This window comes from Pteropus alecto, unplaced genomic scaffold (genome assembly GCF_000325575.1).
Source record: "Pteropus alecto unplaced genomic scaffold, ASM32557v1 scaffold79, whole genome shotgun sequence".
In the NCBI taxonomy this organism is placed as follows: Eukaryota; Metazoa; Chordata; class Mammalia; order Chiroptera; family Pteropodidae; genus Pteropus; species Pteropus alecto.
This window is the reverse complement of record NW_006494612.1, coordinates 6753875-6771165: the sequence shown is the minus strand read 5'-3', so window position 1 is coordinate 6771165 and position 17291 is coordinate 6753875. Positions and strand designations below refer to the sequence as shown.

At 41.2% G+C, this 17291-nt stretch overlaps 1 protein-coding gene across 3 annotated transcripts in view; it reads left to right on the top strand.

The window, feature by feature from the left end:
• FYN (FYN proto-oncogene, Src family tyrosine kinase) overlaps positions 1-17291 on the top strand; it is a 174346-nt gene that overhangs the window by 131000 nt on the left and 26055 nt on the right. Inside the window, exons 6-11 of one of the 3 annotated variants that reach the window (XM_006926080.3) lie at positions 563-666; positions 1597-1746; positions 5004-5159; positions 7303-7482; positions 9055-9131; positions 9223-9376. In XM_006926080.3, coding sequence (XP_006926142.1) covers positions 563-666; positions 1597-1746; positions 5004-5159; positions 7303-7482; positions 9055-9131; positions 9223-9376 — 821 coding nt within the window. Of the gene's footprint in view, positions 1-562; positions 667-1596; positions 1747-4413; positions 4579-5003; positions 5160-7302; positions 7483-9054; positions 9132-9222; positions 9377-17291 lie in introns of all 3 variants that reach the window. The other 2 variants (XM_006926079.3, XM_006926081.3) reach the window with 2 other exon arrangements.

Genomic DNA, 17291 nt, shown 5'->3' with positions numbered 1-17291 from the left:
GGCAGCACTCATCACAAATTAGGAGTAGTCTTGACCATCTTTTTCAGAGTTCCTATAGGTAGGAAGTTACTAAATATGTCATGTCTTTGTTCTTTACCTATTCTGACTGACTTTTTTTCAAAACGTCTGATTAATGACCTTTATTTACACTAAGACTGTGTTTTGTTATTTCCCAGGGGTTGTAATTATGCTCAGAAATCCATGGTCTTATAGATGTGCGTGGAAAGGGTCTCCTGTGGTCGCCATTTCAAACAAGGTCTTAGATTTCTCCTTTTGTGCAGGCAGGTGGCAGTTTTAACACAAACTGGTTCTTGACATCTCTGGAGGAAAGGAAAATAGCCCATAATTCAAATCTGATTTTTTTTCTAAAGAATGAAAGAGATGGATTAGGGATGGAATCGGGAATAGATTGAAAGGAAACTAGACGAGACTAGGGAAAAATAGATAGGGAACACGTAAGGAGGAAATCAGAGGTGAGAATTCATGGACCAAAGAGCCTACGTGATTCCATTTCTGTAAGTGATTGTTTTGAAATGTTTCGTTTTCTTGATCTCCTTCAAAGGTGGTACTTTGGAAAACTTGGCCGAAAAGATGCTGAGCGACAACTTTTGTCCTTCGGAAACCCAAGAGGTACCTTTCTTATCCGTGAGAGTGAAACCACCAAAGGTAAGATAACAAGCTGAAGAAGTCGGCTTGTCATTCAAATCTGTGGATTAGTCAGAGGGGATGAAAGGCTTATCTCTAATGGACAAGGATTTTTAAATGGCACATATCCTCCCTGCCTTGTGAGCGGAGTCCTAGTTTGTTTTTCCTCCAGGCTCTAGAACTGCAGACAGCTCCAAAAAGACAACAAAGGCTCAAAATCAAGACCTTCCTCTTGAAACGGGGGCTGGGGCAGCTTCACTCCTTCAGGCACACGAGATCATAGAATTTTCAGAAGTCCTTTAGAATTATGAATTTCTGAAACTCTTAGTTCCTTGGCACCAAACATACAGGTTGTTTTTGCATTTATTCTGTGTGCGTGTGTGTGTGGTTTTTTTTTTCATAACTGAGGACTTTCCATTATTTAATGTCTTATTAGAGCCCACAAAAGGAGGTGGGCCAAGGAAAAGAGCAGTGGCCTTCTAGTTTGATCTTCCAGACACGGGTTATCTGCCTCTATGAAAAGTATTATGAAGCAGAAGTGGGAAGCTCACTTCTAGAGAAACAGTCTTTATGTTTCTTTAATACATGCTGTCCCTGCGTCCATGATGCTCCCTCCATGTGGGTGATGGAGACTGGGGAAGCAGTGTCAGCCTTGAACGTCTGCGCCTCTCTTCATCTTGTCCCTTGGGGGTCAGGGGGTCATAGGAAAAAATCCGAGAAGCCTTCATTCTCAAGGGTAAAATAATTTTGTTGATAATATTTTCTGACACTTGCAGGAAAGAGGTGCTTTCTTCCCATGTTACTGAGCGGAAGTGTGTGTATGTGAGTGCATGCGCGCATGTATGTGTCTCCTTGATAATTGTTCATCAGAATAGTCAAGTAAATAAGACCTAAAAAATCAAATGAGCACTCCAAGTGATTGGAGCTACTAAGATTTTGCATATTTACCAGGTGCCTATTCACTTTCTATCCGTGATTGGGATGATATGAAAGGAGACCACGTCAAACATTATAAAATTCGCAAACTCGACAATGGTGGATACTATATTACCACCCGAGCCCAGTTTGAAACACTTCAGCAACTCGTACAACATTACTCAGGTAACTTTAATTCTAACTAAGACTAAGCATTTGGACACTGGAGGAAGCGGGCGGGCACAGAGCAGGAAAGGGGAAAGGTGGGGGAACAGATACAACAAATATATACAAAGTCACCAGTAAAATACAGTTGACCTTTGACCAGCATGACTTTGACCTGTGCAAGTCCACCTCTATGTGGATTTTTGTCAATAAATATGTACAGTACTGTAAATGTATTTTCTTTATAATTTTCTTGATAATATTTCTTTTCTCTAGTTGACTTTGTTATAAGAATACAGTATATAATACACATAACACAAAATATGTATTAATCAACTGTTTATGTCATCAGTTAGGCTTCCAGTCGACAGCAGACTATTAGTAGTTAAGCTTTTGGGAAGTCAAAAGTTATATGTGGATTTTTGACTACATGGGGCTTGGAGCCCCTAACCCCTGTGTTGTTCAAGGATCAACTTTAGTTTCCTTCACTAGCCCCTCATGGTAGGCTTGGCTAAACAAAATCTATTGATGTTTTTCTACCATGCTTATTAGTTCTATCGAAAGATTCTATAACATTCTAGTTTCCCAAGTAGAAAGTAGTAAGTTAAGCTTTAAAGTTATTGTTCCCACTCTCCTGCAGTATATAATTCAGAAACCACCAAAAGGAAGAAGAGCAATCCCTGAGAGAGAACTGTCACATGGGGCCTCCTGTGGGCATTGCTGTGTTTCTACCAGCACCTTGCCCTCACACTGTCATAGAAATGACGTATGCATGCGCTTTATTTTCATGACTGGATGAATTTTGCAATCCATTTATCACGTTCTACTTCCCCACCACTACTTCTGCCTTCTAATTAGACTTAGACTTATGTGACCCACAGATCTGTTCCAGCCATTGTTAAACTTTTATACAGTAGATCAGTCTCTGCCCTGACGCCCAAGTGTCACCATTAATGTCTCTTGTTCCTAGAAATATATAGTTAGTTAGTTAAACCTGGTAGTTTTTTGAGTGACCTATAGATACATTTTATATTGTTCTCCAGAACAATGACAATACCCTAAACAGCACATGATTTGACCTCAACTATTGTTTTACATACATTCATTAAAAAATATGTCTGTATAATTTTCAGCACTAAAAAAAGCAGTCTTTTGAAAATGGCAGTAGGAAACACCTGTCTGTTGATCCTGGGCACTAATAAGCAAATGAAAAAACTAACAGCACTTAGAGTATTTGTTGATTAGGGCATTGGGTAATTTTGGTTTCTGTGGATTCTAATGAAATATTTGGGAGAAATGGAGCCAGATACCTCCCTGAGCTCAAGTGATGTACTCAAAGTGCCTGCATGTTGTAAGGGTTTTTCAAATGCCAAAATATATTTTATTACGGCCAAACACCAGCCAGATCCCCAGGGTTGGGATCATTTAAAAATATTGTGTCAGAATCGGCACCTTAAATAACATAATAAAGCTGGAAGGAGAGAAGAGATATAAAGAGCAACACACATATTTTAACCTCGAAAAAAAATTCATCTCAAGTTAGATTTGTTTTTATATTGGCTTTTCCTCTTCCCTCCTTCTTTCACACAATGAAATGCCTTTGAAATATTGACACATAAATAATCTCAGCACCTGATTCTGTCAAAAAGAAAGGAATAAAATGTAACTTATACAGCTGGTTCCTGGAGAAAAGGCAACAACACTACATTTGATTTCCCTGGATCCGAGGGACCCCCAGTGGGGTGTGGCGGGCTCCATCCACCTCACAGCCAGGCTCTCTGCTGCTTTTGTCACTGCCCTGATTCCTTGTTCTTTGTTATCTTTTCTCACCTGACTGATGTTTAACTTGGCATTTAGGCAATTTCCCCTAACCACTGGTCGATTCTAAAGGGCATATTCTTTTTGAAAAAAGAGAGCAAGAAAAGGAAAAAAAAAAAAAAAAAAACCTTCAGATAACCTCGCAACGATAACTACTTCTTTCCTCTCTCTTTTTCATAGGAAAAAGAGTTCTTTCACATCCTCGAGTTTCTGCGGATTTTAGTTTTCATTCTTTCTGCTTTCAAATCAGACTCCTAAATTATACATTGGAGATTGTTATAAAGACCTTTTTTGAATGGCAAATATCAAAGAAGCAAGAATATCTGACTGGTAGAATAGAGTCAGTTAAAATGCAAGAGAAATCACTAGAGAAATATGACCTCTTTTTTCCCCTGCCAGGTATAATCTTCGTCCTTACTAGTTTTCAACAGTCTAATGTTCCATAGAAGAATCCTGTACTGAAGTTACGATTTTAAATATATTCATACCGAAGTGTTTCCCCAAACCCTTTTGAAATCAGTGGAGGTATTTTCAGGGTTCCAGAAGACATGTTATTAACACATTGGACGGAAAACATTGTTCTTACTTAGTGAACGTAGAAACCAAAACAGTCTATACCTATTTGTATGTATACACTATGTCATACCTGGGGATATGGAGTAGTCCAAATTTAAAATGTCCTCCATTCTAGCTCCAGTGAACATGTTTCAATGTGTGACATCTAATCTTCCAATTGTGTGTAATTCTCTGCCAATGTAGCACTGTTTGGAACAATGTCATGCACTGCCTGAGTTTGTGCACCTGTAAGTGTTGTTGTTTCACGTGTTCTGCTTTTCTCTCCCTCTCCTGCCGCTGTCCCCACTCCACCAGAGAGAGCCGCAGGTCTCTGCTGCCGCCTAGTAGTTCCCTGTCACAAAGGGATGCCAAGGCTTACCGATCTGTCTGTCAAAACCAAAGATGTCTGGGAAATCCCTCGAGAATCTCTGCAGTTGATCAAGAGACTGGGAAATGGGCAGTTTGGGGAAGTATGGATGGGTATGCTCAGACTCAATTACTCTATTACTAGCTTCCTCATTTGGGGAGTCTCAAACATCAAAGATGGAAGGTGAAAATAAAGACTGTATGACCAGGAAGAAAGTTTGAATTATTAATAGTGGGTAATAATAATTTTGATTTTGATTTCAGAATGCTGGAATTTCTAGAAAAGAGATAGTAAGTGGTCAAGATTGGCAGTTGGCTCAAATTACACTATTATATGTGTCTCGATTCATAAACCAGAAAATGGTACAAAGAATGTTCCAGCTCACACCAAATGCCTTGCCTTTCATTTCCAACTGCAAATATTTATCCAACGAACTCAGTATCGCCCTAAAGAGCGAGTCACCTTCCATCTTTCCTAGTGCATGCATAATTATGGATTATAAGGACTGTATTTTCTTTATTAATTCCCTTTCCTGTAGAGAAAGCTGATGGTTTGTGTTTTTACTTAACTGTGATTGCATCGAGTTGTACCCCACAAACTTCTGGATTGGCTAAAGATGCTTGGGAAGTTGCACGCGATTCGTTGTTTCTGAAGAAGAAGCTGGGTCAGGGGTGTTTCGCTGAAGTGTGGCTTGGTAAGGCAGAGGGCACATTTTGTTTTGGCTGCATCTCAAAGCCAATTAAAAGGATGGTTTTGAACAAAAACATACACAGCTGCTGGGACCAAGATACTTACCCTGTATAGCTAAACAGACACAGGCCATCCAGATGATCAGAATATAGCAATACCTTGCTGTACTCTTCTATCCTACTTTACGTGATTGATTAAGGCATGCACAGAACAGAAAGCCAATGCAATAGGAATCTGGTGTTTCCTCTTCCTAAGACATGGGAAGGTAAGATACTATAGATGGGCTTCTATAGGGGGAGACCATGGCGTTTTTTCCCAACGGGTCTGGATTTTTTGCTCAGTCTTTACTAGCTGATTAACCATGGGCTTATTTAACCTCTTTGAGCCTCAGTTTCCTCATCTGTAAAATTAGAATGATACATACTTCATAAGGTTGTTTTGAGGACTACTAGGGGCAATATGTGTAGAGTCCCTTGTATGTAATAGGTGCTCGGTAGACACACAGTTCTCTTAATTCTCCTATCACTCATTGATAAGGCTGACTGCACTGGGCCCTCCCCCACTGCTTTTATAACTTTGTTTGGGGCAGTTGCAGCTTTGCTTAGAAATAATCCATAGACTTAGGCCCCACCCAAAAACATCTGTCAGTAAGATCATGTTAGAGCTTATGGAATCCCCCTTCTTCCTTTCTTAGATTTAATTTAAAACAATATAGATAAGTACATGTTATGTGTAGCTGTAAGTGTTTAGGTGTAGTCTACATTAAAAGATTTAATACAGTTAAAGCACTTGGAACAGATCCTGGCAATGAGTTAGTACTACAAAGATACAGAGTTACAGATAGCGATAGAGAGAGAAATGTAAAGATAGAGACAAGATACTCAGTCATACACACATATGTGTGTATGTATAAGCTATTTTAATAAGTATTATCATTATTATTGTTTTTCAGAGTCTACATTATTATGTCTATCTCTTTCTAGACTTTAACTCAACTATTACAACATATGTTTACATGACCTTCCCCTCTCAACTGCCCAATTTATAATAAAAATAATGAGTTTAAGAATTTTAATCCAGTCACTAATACAATCAAGAAGAATTGGACCCTATACAAAATTTATTTTCTAACTTTACCGTTATCGCCTTTAAATCATTACACATATTATTAAGATTTTCCCATTGAACATAAAAAATTTAATAAATTTAAACCAGCTTTCTTTTCCAAATAAAAAATAACGATCTAATTTGAGCAGATTTTTTGTTTCCCTTATAGTTTTAATTCAAAGTCATAGGATGAATAATGGAATACATATAGAACCCACATTTTTTTTTTAATTTTGGGGCCAAAAGAAACTCAAAAGATAATCTAGTTCCATTTCTGTATTGTATAGATGAGGTAACTGAGGCTCATAAACCAGTCATGCCCCTGGACCTACTAGGTTTTTTTTCATATGTTAAGTTTAAATATTTCTGTTCCCTCTTAGCTCTTGTCTCATTTTGTCAGTCTGATAGAAGTCATTATTCTTGTTGTGGCTGACCATCAGTAAACCTGAGGAATTTTCCTTACTTGGTGGAAGTATGGGCAAGTAGACTGCGAGCTTCTTGCCAGTGCTTATCAGCATACTTACAATCTTACTTATAGATCAACTTTTCAAGGACTCAGTCAAGTAGCTCATCCATTGCAGACAATTGAAAGCCTAGAGGTGGTTTCCACACATCTTCAGTGTGGCACCCTATCTTTTTAATGGCACACCCCATAAAACAGAACTTAACCTCATTTCCTCCGTGCTCACTCTGCTGCCTAATGGATGAATATTGGACGGCCCAGCCCATTCTAACCCCTGGACTTTTGTCCTTATAAAGAAGTGTCCAGAGCTTTTGGTACAAATTTGTAATCACATCTCTGAGCCAGTAAAGGAAAGTGGTTTATATCAATATAGGAAAAAGTTAAATTACAAACCATAATAGAACTATAAGTAAACACATTTTTCCTGTTGCAAATACTTGACAGAGTCCTTATATTTGACTGTCTTTGTTGAAGAAAAACTATATTAAGTTTTTTTAACTTAATATCTAAATTTATACGATAGCTATGGATAAAAACCTTTTTTCCATATTGACTTCACATTGTGGAATGTCTGCAGGCACCTGGAATGGAAACACAAAAGTAGCCATAAAGACTCTTAAACCAGGCACAATGTCCCCTGAATCATTCCTTGAGGAAGCACAGATCATGAAGAAGTTGAAGCATGACAAGTTGGTCCAGCTCTATGCGGTGGTGTCCGAGGAACCAATCTACATCGTCACCGAGTATATGAATAAAGGTTGGGCAAGGCCTCTCTGGACTTCATCTCACAGTGACCTATGGGGATTGTTTCGGGGAGGGAAATGGAGCTGCCTGCTTGCTTTTTTCCTAGATTTTACATGTGTCAAGCATTCCCATCAGGAAGTACAAATTGTGCACTCATTAATAAAAACATTTTAAAATAGACTGTGACCTTGAGTTCGCCCCGCAGGTCCTTGTGAAACATAGTACCTTTTGCATGCTGCACATGGAGAGTCCCTACTCCTCTCCTTAATTAAAACATTCATTTTTAATATCGGTGATGCAGAAGGCTATGATAGTTCGCTGTTGCTTTGAATGCCATAGCTTGTGTTAAATTTTCTTTTTGCAGAGCTGAACAATTAATATCAGACACTGGTCTCTGAGCTGTTTAGTCTCTATCTTTTCAACATCTTTTTTTTTTTTCTAGCTCTCTTTCATAAATATCAAATGAAGAAAGACATGCTTTTAAAGAGCACATTTTATTCTCATTTTCTCTCTTTCTGTCTCTGTTTCTCTCTATCTCCTAATCAAAGCAATATTGTTGGGGATGAAGACAAAGATCACTTTGTTTTGGAAAAATAAATGAACCAAACAAGAAGTATCCATAAAAGGCAATGCATTGTACATCAGAGGGATACCAGTGTAATTTTTCCTTTCCACGTACTATCTTTTAAAATATATTTGGAATTTTTTCCTGGCAGACTGTTTGTCCTTTGTATCCACAGTTATTTGGTAAATAACTTGGTGATTAAAGCATGGAAAATATCACCAATGGCCATTATGAGCCTCTAGCCTCTACACATGATTGTCTCAGCCCTGGGGTTAGTTCCGAGCTCCTCGGGCTGTGTTATCTTAGCGGCTCTGAACCTCCAGCTGTTTTGATACAGGTGTCTTTAATGCCTGGCTGGTCATGCATGATCTCATGGGGAGCTACTTGCCTCACCCTGCATTCCTCAGATATTCTGTTCTTTCAGATATTCATTTCTTGTAAAAAAGCTGGGCCGGTGGTTCTCGAACTTTACTATGTATCAGAATCACCTAGAGGGCTTCTTGAAATACAGATTTCTGGGCCTGAATTCCAGAATTTCTGATTCAGTAGATCTGAGCTGGGACCCTAGAGTTAGCATTTCTAACAAGATCCCTCGGGATCCTGTTCCGGTTGGTCCCAGGATTATATTTTGGGAACCACTCAGCTGGGTGGTATTGTCCCCACATCATTCCTGTGTGCAGGGCTGACTGGGGAATGAGATGGCCCAGCCCGTGGTGTAGCTCTTCACATGTTCTTTATGACAAAAAGGGAATTGAGTCTCATTTCTTCTAGTTTTATCAATTTTTTTTATTGTCCTTGGAAATGGAGTCACCATTGCTTATTTTTAAAAGGTAGAACTGCTGCTTTTCAATGCATAGAAATTTTCTATGATTTTTTGGTTGTATAAACCTTTCTTTTGCATTGATGGCATTATTCAATTCAATTACCTCATTAATCCTAATAAGAAAACCAAGTACAGCCCTTCGTTGGGAATTTTTATCTTTCAAAGTAAATTGAAATGGTTTTATGTTTTGTTCATAGGAAGTTTACTCGATTTCTTAAAAGATGGAGAAGGAAGAGCTCTGAAATTACCAAATCTTGTGGACATGGCATCACAGGTAGGCCCCATGATACCTTGATTACTGCATGAGATTTAATGATGCCTGAGTACATCGAGCCATGGTATACACATATATGCCGTTTCCACAGGTTGCTGCAGGAATGGCTTACATCGAGCGCATGAATTATATCCATAGAGACCTGCGATCAGCAAACATTCTAGTGGGGAATAGTCTAATATGCAAGATTGCTGACTTTGGATTGGCCAGATTGATCGAAGATAATGAGTACACAGCCAGACAAGGTAGGCACTTGAATGGCGATGGCTTGTGATCACATCCTTGAGAACTTACTTACTGCATAACCCTTCCTCCCACCTTCTCTTCTCTTCCTCCAGAAAGTGTTTGAAATGTCCTTCTTCAGCTGAGTTTTTTTTTTCTGTTTTATCTGGCAAGAATTCAACAACTTGGCAGGTGGGAGACTAGTGGGTTTCAGTAGATGGATGAGATGTTCCTTTTTGGTGAGTGAGTGTCTGCTGATGTGTGCCTCCTGGCTCATGCCGCCCTCCTCACAGTGTCCAGGCCTGGGACACTTTGCTTTTGGACAAAGAGGGCTGTGGAAGGCCAAGAGCTCAGTCAAGTAAGAGCTCGTCACTCCATCAGAGTCTCAGCAAAAAACAGAAGGTATGCTCGTTGGAGAATTTAATAAAGAAGTTATTTTCAAAGGCATGGGCAGGGTTTAGGAAAACCAACAGGGCACGATGAGGTATCCCAGAGCTAGTAACAGTAATGGACCCAAAGCCTGACAGCAAGTGGGACTAGTGGGCACCAGAACTAAGGAAGAGCTCTGTAGAGAGGCCACCTTTCATTAGAGAGAGGCAGCAGGGGTGGATCTGGAGGGTTCATGCCCAAGCTCACTCTTCAGCCCCGCTCCAGAAGTCTCCTGCCAAAACCACCTAGAAGCCAGAGGTCAAAGGAGCCCATTGATGAGTTCAGGTAGGTCCAGAGCAGAGAGAAGAGTAGACCGGGATTCAAAGGGAGAATAGAAGATCACATAGTCACTTGAAAATCTCTACCTCCTTTAATCACCTCCTTCCATCCTACCCACTCCAAAGATTTATAGGAATTAGCCTCTAGAAAAACACATCTCAAACCAGCAGCCACTATAATAAGGCAACTTTTTAGGTGCTTTTAGAGCACCAGACTCCAGGGAGTGAACTCTCAGGGATATTTTCTATCCTCCCAGATCTTCGGATAGGGGTCAACAGGTAAATATGTGGAATTCGATTGCTGCTTGCAATTAAATTTAGGCTCCTCAGGTAGCCTATAAGCCTCGTGTCTGAAGAAAGGGAGTAACCTTCACTGTTGTTGTCTTTAACCAGAGCCTGGTCATTTCGAGCAAGGCTGAGCAGTGACTGGAATATATTACAGGGCGGTGCTTTCTACTGGCCACCTCTGGAATTCTTATTCTTCTTTCTTCTTTAATTCTTTCATTTCATGCCAATTCTTCCCTCCTTTTATCATTCTCAGCAGTCTCAAGTGATGAGGAAAAATGTTAAACTAAAACCCTGGCTCGTACAGATACTGTCCAAATGCTAAATTACATGTCGGTCAGACAGCTTGGCTATTTGAATTTCCCCAACACGTGGCAGTTCTTGTCCCGGAGCCAAATGCCCACATAGCAAACATACCCGCACATTACACACACACACACACACACACACACACACACACACACACACACACACACACACACACACACACACACACACACACACACACACACACACACACACACACACACACACACACACACACACACACACACACACACACACACACACACACACACACACACACACGCACACACACACGAGTGCAGGGCCAGATGGCATGCTGTATCTAATCAAAGGCACAGGGCAGCTTTGATTGGCACTGGCAGTCCAGAGAAAAATGTGGACATGATTTTATGTCAAGGTAAGCTGAGAGGGTCTGAAATGCCACTGGGTCTGGAACCTGGCCCTAAATGAGAGAGTTTACCCTGAGGCAAACCTGTCAGATCCCAGCTCACAGACCCAGAAGGAGAGGAGAGCATGTGAAGGTTGCGATACATGCATAGTTGTTTTAGGAAGGGGTGAGAATGCAGTCGATCTTGGCAGTCAGTCGTGTAAGCGTCCTTCCCTGTGCGAATAGAATCCTGAGAGGTGCCAGAGAGAATGGTTCGGGATTTGTTTCTCTCCTTCTCCTGGACTCTATTCTCTAGAATTTGTGGTTAACAGCCTTGAAACATCAATAAATTAGAAGGTTGCAGGGCCAGAAGCCCGAGGATGCTGGCAGGAGCGCTGTTGACAGGGCCCGGATATTAAATTCACAGAACGAGATCCCTCTGGCTGTGGCCCTGGGTGATTCGCGCCCGGGGAAGGCACGCACGGAGCCCCTCACTGGTTTCCCCTCACAGCGTGCTGCTGCCGTGGATCAGGGCCAGCGCGGCCACCCTCAGCCCTGGCCATCAAGTCCCACCTTCCTCGTCAGTTAGCTGTCTGACTGACTTTCTGGTGGCTTCCTCACCTCCACTGTCACTTTCCCAGATGCCATATTGATGCCTTTCAAAGGATCAGCCTCAAACCCTTTGTACCATGTTTTTTTTTTTTCACTTAATTTCCAAAGAGATTACCCCCACCTTTCCCTCTTAAAATTCTTTTTTCTTCTCTCTTCCCTTTCACAAATATCTTCAGATCCACGCCAAACACTAAAAAGAGTAAGTGAGAAGTAAATGAACTGGAGAACTGAACTGGGGGACAAAACAAGGATTTGCAAGGAGAATAAAATGCTGTCCTGTAACAGAGGAAAAGGAAGGAACAGGAGTGTTTATGGGCTACCTACCGAGTACCAGGCCTGAGCGGGAAAATGCGAGGTGTGGGGAAGGAGACAACAGAAATAGAAGGGTTAAGTGACTTGTACAAAGTCACACACACGCAGCTAGTAAAAGTGCAGAGGCAGGATTTGCATCCAGGTATGACTGGCCCTAGTGCATCTGCCCTTTTAAGCTGTCTTGACTGACTCTCATCCAGGTGGAAGTTAAAAGAATAGAAAATAAAAAATTGAGATGAATTCCTTTTCTCCTTTATTTTATGGAAAAAAATTTAAGGGGCATCTGTTAACATACATGTGTGAGGGAATTGGAAAGACCTGCATTTTCTGGCTCTGGGACAACCCAGCTATTTATAAAATTATTCCCAAAGGTCAGCCCTTTCCTGGCTTCTTTACGAGGCAGGGAGGGCCTGGTGTGTATCTGCTGGTGTGCTCTGCAGATGGCATACGTGCTGCGTGCTGAAGTTTCTGCTGGGGATTAAGCAGCTCCTCCAGACAGCTGGTCCATTTGCCGGGTAATATTTGCAAGTCGGGTTTTATGACCCCCACAGGCCACAGCCAGGCAGTATCTTGATTATGGAAGTGTGCACAGTGTTCAAAAGCACATGCTAAACACAGGTATTTAGGACTGTGGCAATTGCTTTTCAACACAGTTGTGACCTTCCCATCTAAGGGCACAGTGAAATGTCTGCCATGCCCCTGGATAGATGAGATGGCATCTCCCAGGGCGCAAGCAGAATTGGAATTTGGACCTGTGTTAGAAAGCCCTTCCTGTGTTCCTTTCCTCCTACCACCCCCACCCCACTGGACTGTAAGCGGAAGTCCCATGTCAGGGAGATGGTCAAGACCAGGCCCAGAGCCTCTGAGGGTGGTCCTCTGCCAACAGCATTCTAGAGGCAACTAGAAATTATTTGGTGTTGCTCTTTTTCCATTAACTGTACATCTTCCTCAATTTTTCTTTAGTCATAAACTCTGAAAAATTCTGACCAATTAAGATCTCTCAGTAATGCCAACGTTAATTATTTGAGGGCCTTGTCTGAGAAAGGGACTTTGCTAGGACCTACTGATATAAAGAAGCCTGAGAATGCACAGGGGCATCAGCAAGCGTGAGGAGGAACATACAGGAGTATCGCTGAATGAGGTCAGGTAGACCCGGATTTGAAACTCGACTCTATCACCCACCAGCTGAAGTTATTTAATTTTATTTAATTTGGACAAGTTATTTAATTTTTCCATACCTCAGTTTGCCTATCTGTAAAGTAGAAATATACTTTACCTGCTTTGTGCTTTAATTTTTTGCAAAGATTAAGTAAAACAATAAATAAAGTGTTTAGCACAGTGCCCAGCACATAGCAGGTGGTAAATAAAAAATATTCTTGTTGTGTCTAAGTTCTTGGAGAATAAACAAATGCCAGAATAGATTGTAGGCAGTGGAAAGGCTCAAACACTATCTGGGAAAGGGAAAGAAGAATCAATGATAACTCCCAAATAGTCAAATGCAAGTAATCATAATAGAGTTGCCAACAAATGAGTGAGTCAGGAAGATCCTATTTTCCGAGAGAGGGTGAGTTTGATATTGGATTCATGGTAGTACATCCAAGCAAGGCGTTAAAGCCCAGAGAAATCAGTCAGGGTGCCCACTGCCACAAGTCCTCACTTCTCAGCCCTCCCCACCATGTCACTGTGTCTAAGCTGACCATGGCCTCTCACCCCCATGCTACCTGCACCTCCGCACCCCCCCACACACACACAGGTGTGATCACAGCCCCTTCCTACCCTAGCACTGCACCTTCATCTCAGAGTCATTCTACAGCTGCTCCCAGCCCTGCCTGTGCCACCAGTGCCACAGAGATCTTTTGTCTGTCCTATTGTCCTCATACATCCCCACCACACCTGTCTCCTATAACTGCCAGCATGAGCAGCTGTTCACTTTCCAAGACTCACAGCCCCTCCAGCCTTCAGAGTTCACAGAGACAGACAGCAAGCAGTGGGAGGATTCTTGACAGACTCTCATTTTTTCCTTCATAAAATTCCAGGAAGCTCGATGCTAACTAACATCAATTTAAACCTAACTATTTCGGATAGACATGGCTTATGTATAAAAATGACTTGCTTTTGTGGACACGTTTTTTTTTTTTTTTCATATTGAGCTGTAACATACAAACAATAAAATGAATAAATCTGAAGTGTACAGCTCACCAAATTTTTACATCTATATATGCCCCGAAATCATTCACAGATGAAGATACGGAACACTGCCAGCACCCTAGACTTCCTCATCCTCCTTCCAGCCAGTTAACCACCCCTAGAGGTAGCCACTATTTCTACCTCTATCACCATAGATGCATTTTGCCTGTAAATGAACTTCGTATAAACAAAATATACAGAGTATATTTTTGTGGCTGGCTTCTTTCCCATTATTAATCTGTGAGATCCATCCACGTTGCTGCACGTAGCAGTAGTTCTTTACATTGCTGAGTAGTATTCTATTGTAAATGTATCAGTTCGTCCACTTTATCGGTATTTCTAATTAGTGGCTATTATTAATTAAGCTGCTGTGGTGGTAGATGTATGTCCTCCTAGTTCTTGGGTACATTCCCAGGAATAGAATTGTTAGTCGTAAAGCAAATCTAGCATGTGTAGCGACTGTCCAGCAGATTTTGTGGTCATATCTTTAAAGGGAGAATACACAGGTGTGATGTTGGTTGTACTTCCCTGTAGACTGCTGAGGCAATCTGGTGAGACCGAGGAACCCGAGGCTAGAAGTTAGGAGGTCTGAGTTTGAACTAGCTCTATCACTTACGAGTGTGGTTGTCCCCAGGCAAATCACTTACCCTTTTTAAGCCTCATTTTTAGCATCTGTAAAATGGAGATAATAAAAATAATTACCTTATATAATGCGAGGATTAAATGGGCTGTCTATAAAAACTCTTTGAGGGTTGTATAAAACTATTCTTATGACCCGAACTTTTTGAGTTCGATGTATATGTTTCTTGAGAAGAGTGTTTATTTTCTTACTTTAAAAGTTTTTTAAGAAAGACTTTTAGTAATCAATAAATAACCTTTTAAGAGGGAAAAAAGGTATTATTTCATTCTTTTATAGCCAACTCTGTTTGCCTGGGCAGTCACCACTCTGTATTACCGCTCTCCTCCCTGAACGTAGCTGGGAGCTGGATGGAGGTCCACTCACCATCCTCTCCAGCACACTTTCCTTTTTCTCATGTTCGCCTTCCCTGTTGAGAACTGTCCCTGCCTCCATGCTGCCTCCATTGTTTCTAATCTTGTCAGCTATGAACAGTCTCAGTAGTGTCCCTGATGGTTGTGCATGCACACGCACACACACGCACACATACACACACGTGCATGAGCACTGTTGTAGCAGTTCTCCCAAGTATCAGGAGGGCCCAGGTTTACTGCTTCTCTATAGAGGCGATGTGGCCTGAAGATCAGCACAGAACGCATAGTAGATATTTAATAAATCGTTGTTTGTTACAGTGGAAATAGCCAAAGTCACTGTCACCTCTCCGCACTCTTCCCAGACGTGCTCTCCTGCTCATTCTCTCTCTGAGAATCGGATACCATGTGACTGCAGCAATCTCCAGAAAGGATTGTTCACTACACCCATATTTCCTGCATGCAGCAAGCCTGTCTTTGGTGTAATGGGAAGCACAGGAGCTTGGGAGCTAGATAAGCCTGTGTTCAAATCCTGACTCTATTTCCTAGTCATGGATTTTTGCCTAAGCTCTAGCCCCACTGAGCCTCAGCTTTCTCATTGTGACATAGAGTTGGTGTTGCTCGTTTACCATTCATGTGGTGTGAGAATTACAGAAGTCAGTTGTAGAAGCTGTTGGTGTTATTCATTTCTTCCCATTCCTTCCTCACAAAAAAAAATCCCTTCTCCCTCTCAAAGATGGCAGGGGCTAAATTGGTTAAGAGCATGACCCGTGAAATCAAATTATCTTGGTGTGAATCCTAGCATCACTGCTAATTAGCTGTGAGACTGTGGACAAGTTACTTAACCTCTCTGAGCCTTATTTTCTCCTCTGAAAACAGAAATAATAACAGTTATTGACATAAAAGACTTGTTGCATGTCTTCCTGGGGAATATACATAAAAAGCATGTAGCACAAAGCAAATGCTGAGCTAATAGTTATATAATTGTAGTTTGTAATAGTAATATCACTACTATTGATCAATGAGGTAATAATGGCTACCTCCTTCTCCCTCCCTCTCTTTCTCTCAGATACACACACACTTGGAGGACCTGCCTATTTAACCCTCTCTTCTACTGACAGGAATATAGAGTTGCTCTGTGCTTGGGGTTTGTTTGGGGTTTATTTTAAGGTCTTAGTTAACGACAGGATCATTGTTAAGAAAGCAAATGTCAAGGCGTTTAATCTCTGGATCTTTGGAGTGTACATAGAAACAAGGGCATTTGGGATTTTGTCTAAGACCTGCTGTTTAGGCTTGTGTAGTAAATAGAAAAAGAAAAATGTGTCTGTTCAAATGCTCCCATTATTGAGGATTTAAGTTGAATAGATTATTATCTGGAGGAAAATTCACGTATAAATTAGACTGCGACAAATTCATAATGGTTGCAGTTTTCATGTTAATTATTTCATGTTAAAAAATTGTTACTGCATAAATTAACACATTCTTTCATGGAGAACATATTTTAGAAAGATTTGTTACTTTAATAACTCTTTGTGTATTAGAAATCCCAGATGCCTGTACTAATTAAATATAATCAGATTCTGGATTCAAAAAAGCACAGTAGCCATTTAACACAAACAAGCAGGCAGCTAGGTTGACAAACACAGTGAGGAAGAAGCGGATCCCTGTTTCTTTCAAATTTTGAATTTCACAATTCAGAGCTGTGAATTCAATTTCTGTCCTTCCTTTGTATTACCATGGCTGGGGATTATCAGACTCAGAATGCCAGCTTTCCAGCTCAAGGGCTCCTGCAGAATTATTAATCAGCCTCTTCTGAGGCCCCTGTAATCCGGCAGCAGATCAAGGCTGATCTCTCCATGAGATGCCCTCCCTCTGCCCCCATCAGCACATGCGTTTCTTGTTCTCTGTCAACAACAGCATTGCAATTCCCACACAGTGTGCTGTGACCTGAACAGCAAATGTCCGGGGAGGGAGGGAGAACCTTTTTTAAATATTGAATTTAATCTAATTCTTCCCATACTAGAGAAGCAAACCATCCTTTGACAAAAAGCAAACCCTTTCCAGTGCAGCCATTGTTTTAAGCACTGAGCAGGAAACTCGTTTGTTTGAACTGACCACGCACTGGTCGGCGGGGGCCGTCTGGTGAGAGCTGGGGTTCCGGCGGAGCGCCCTGCC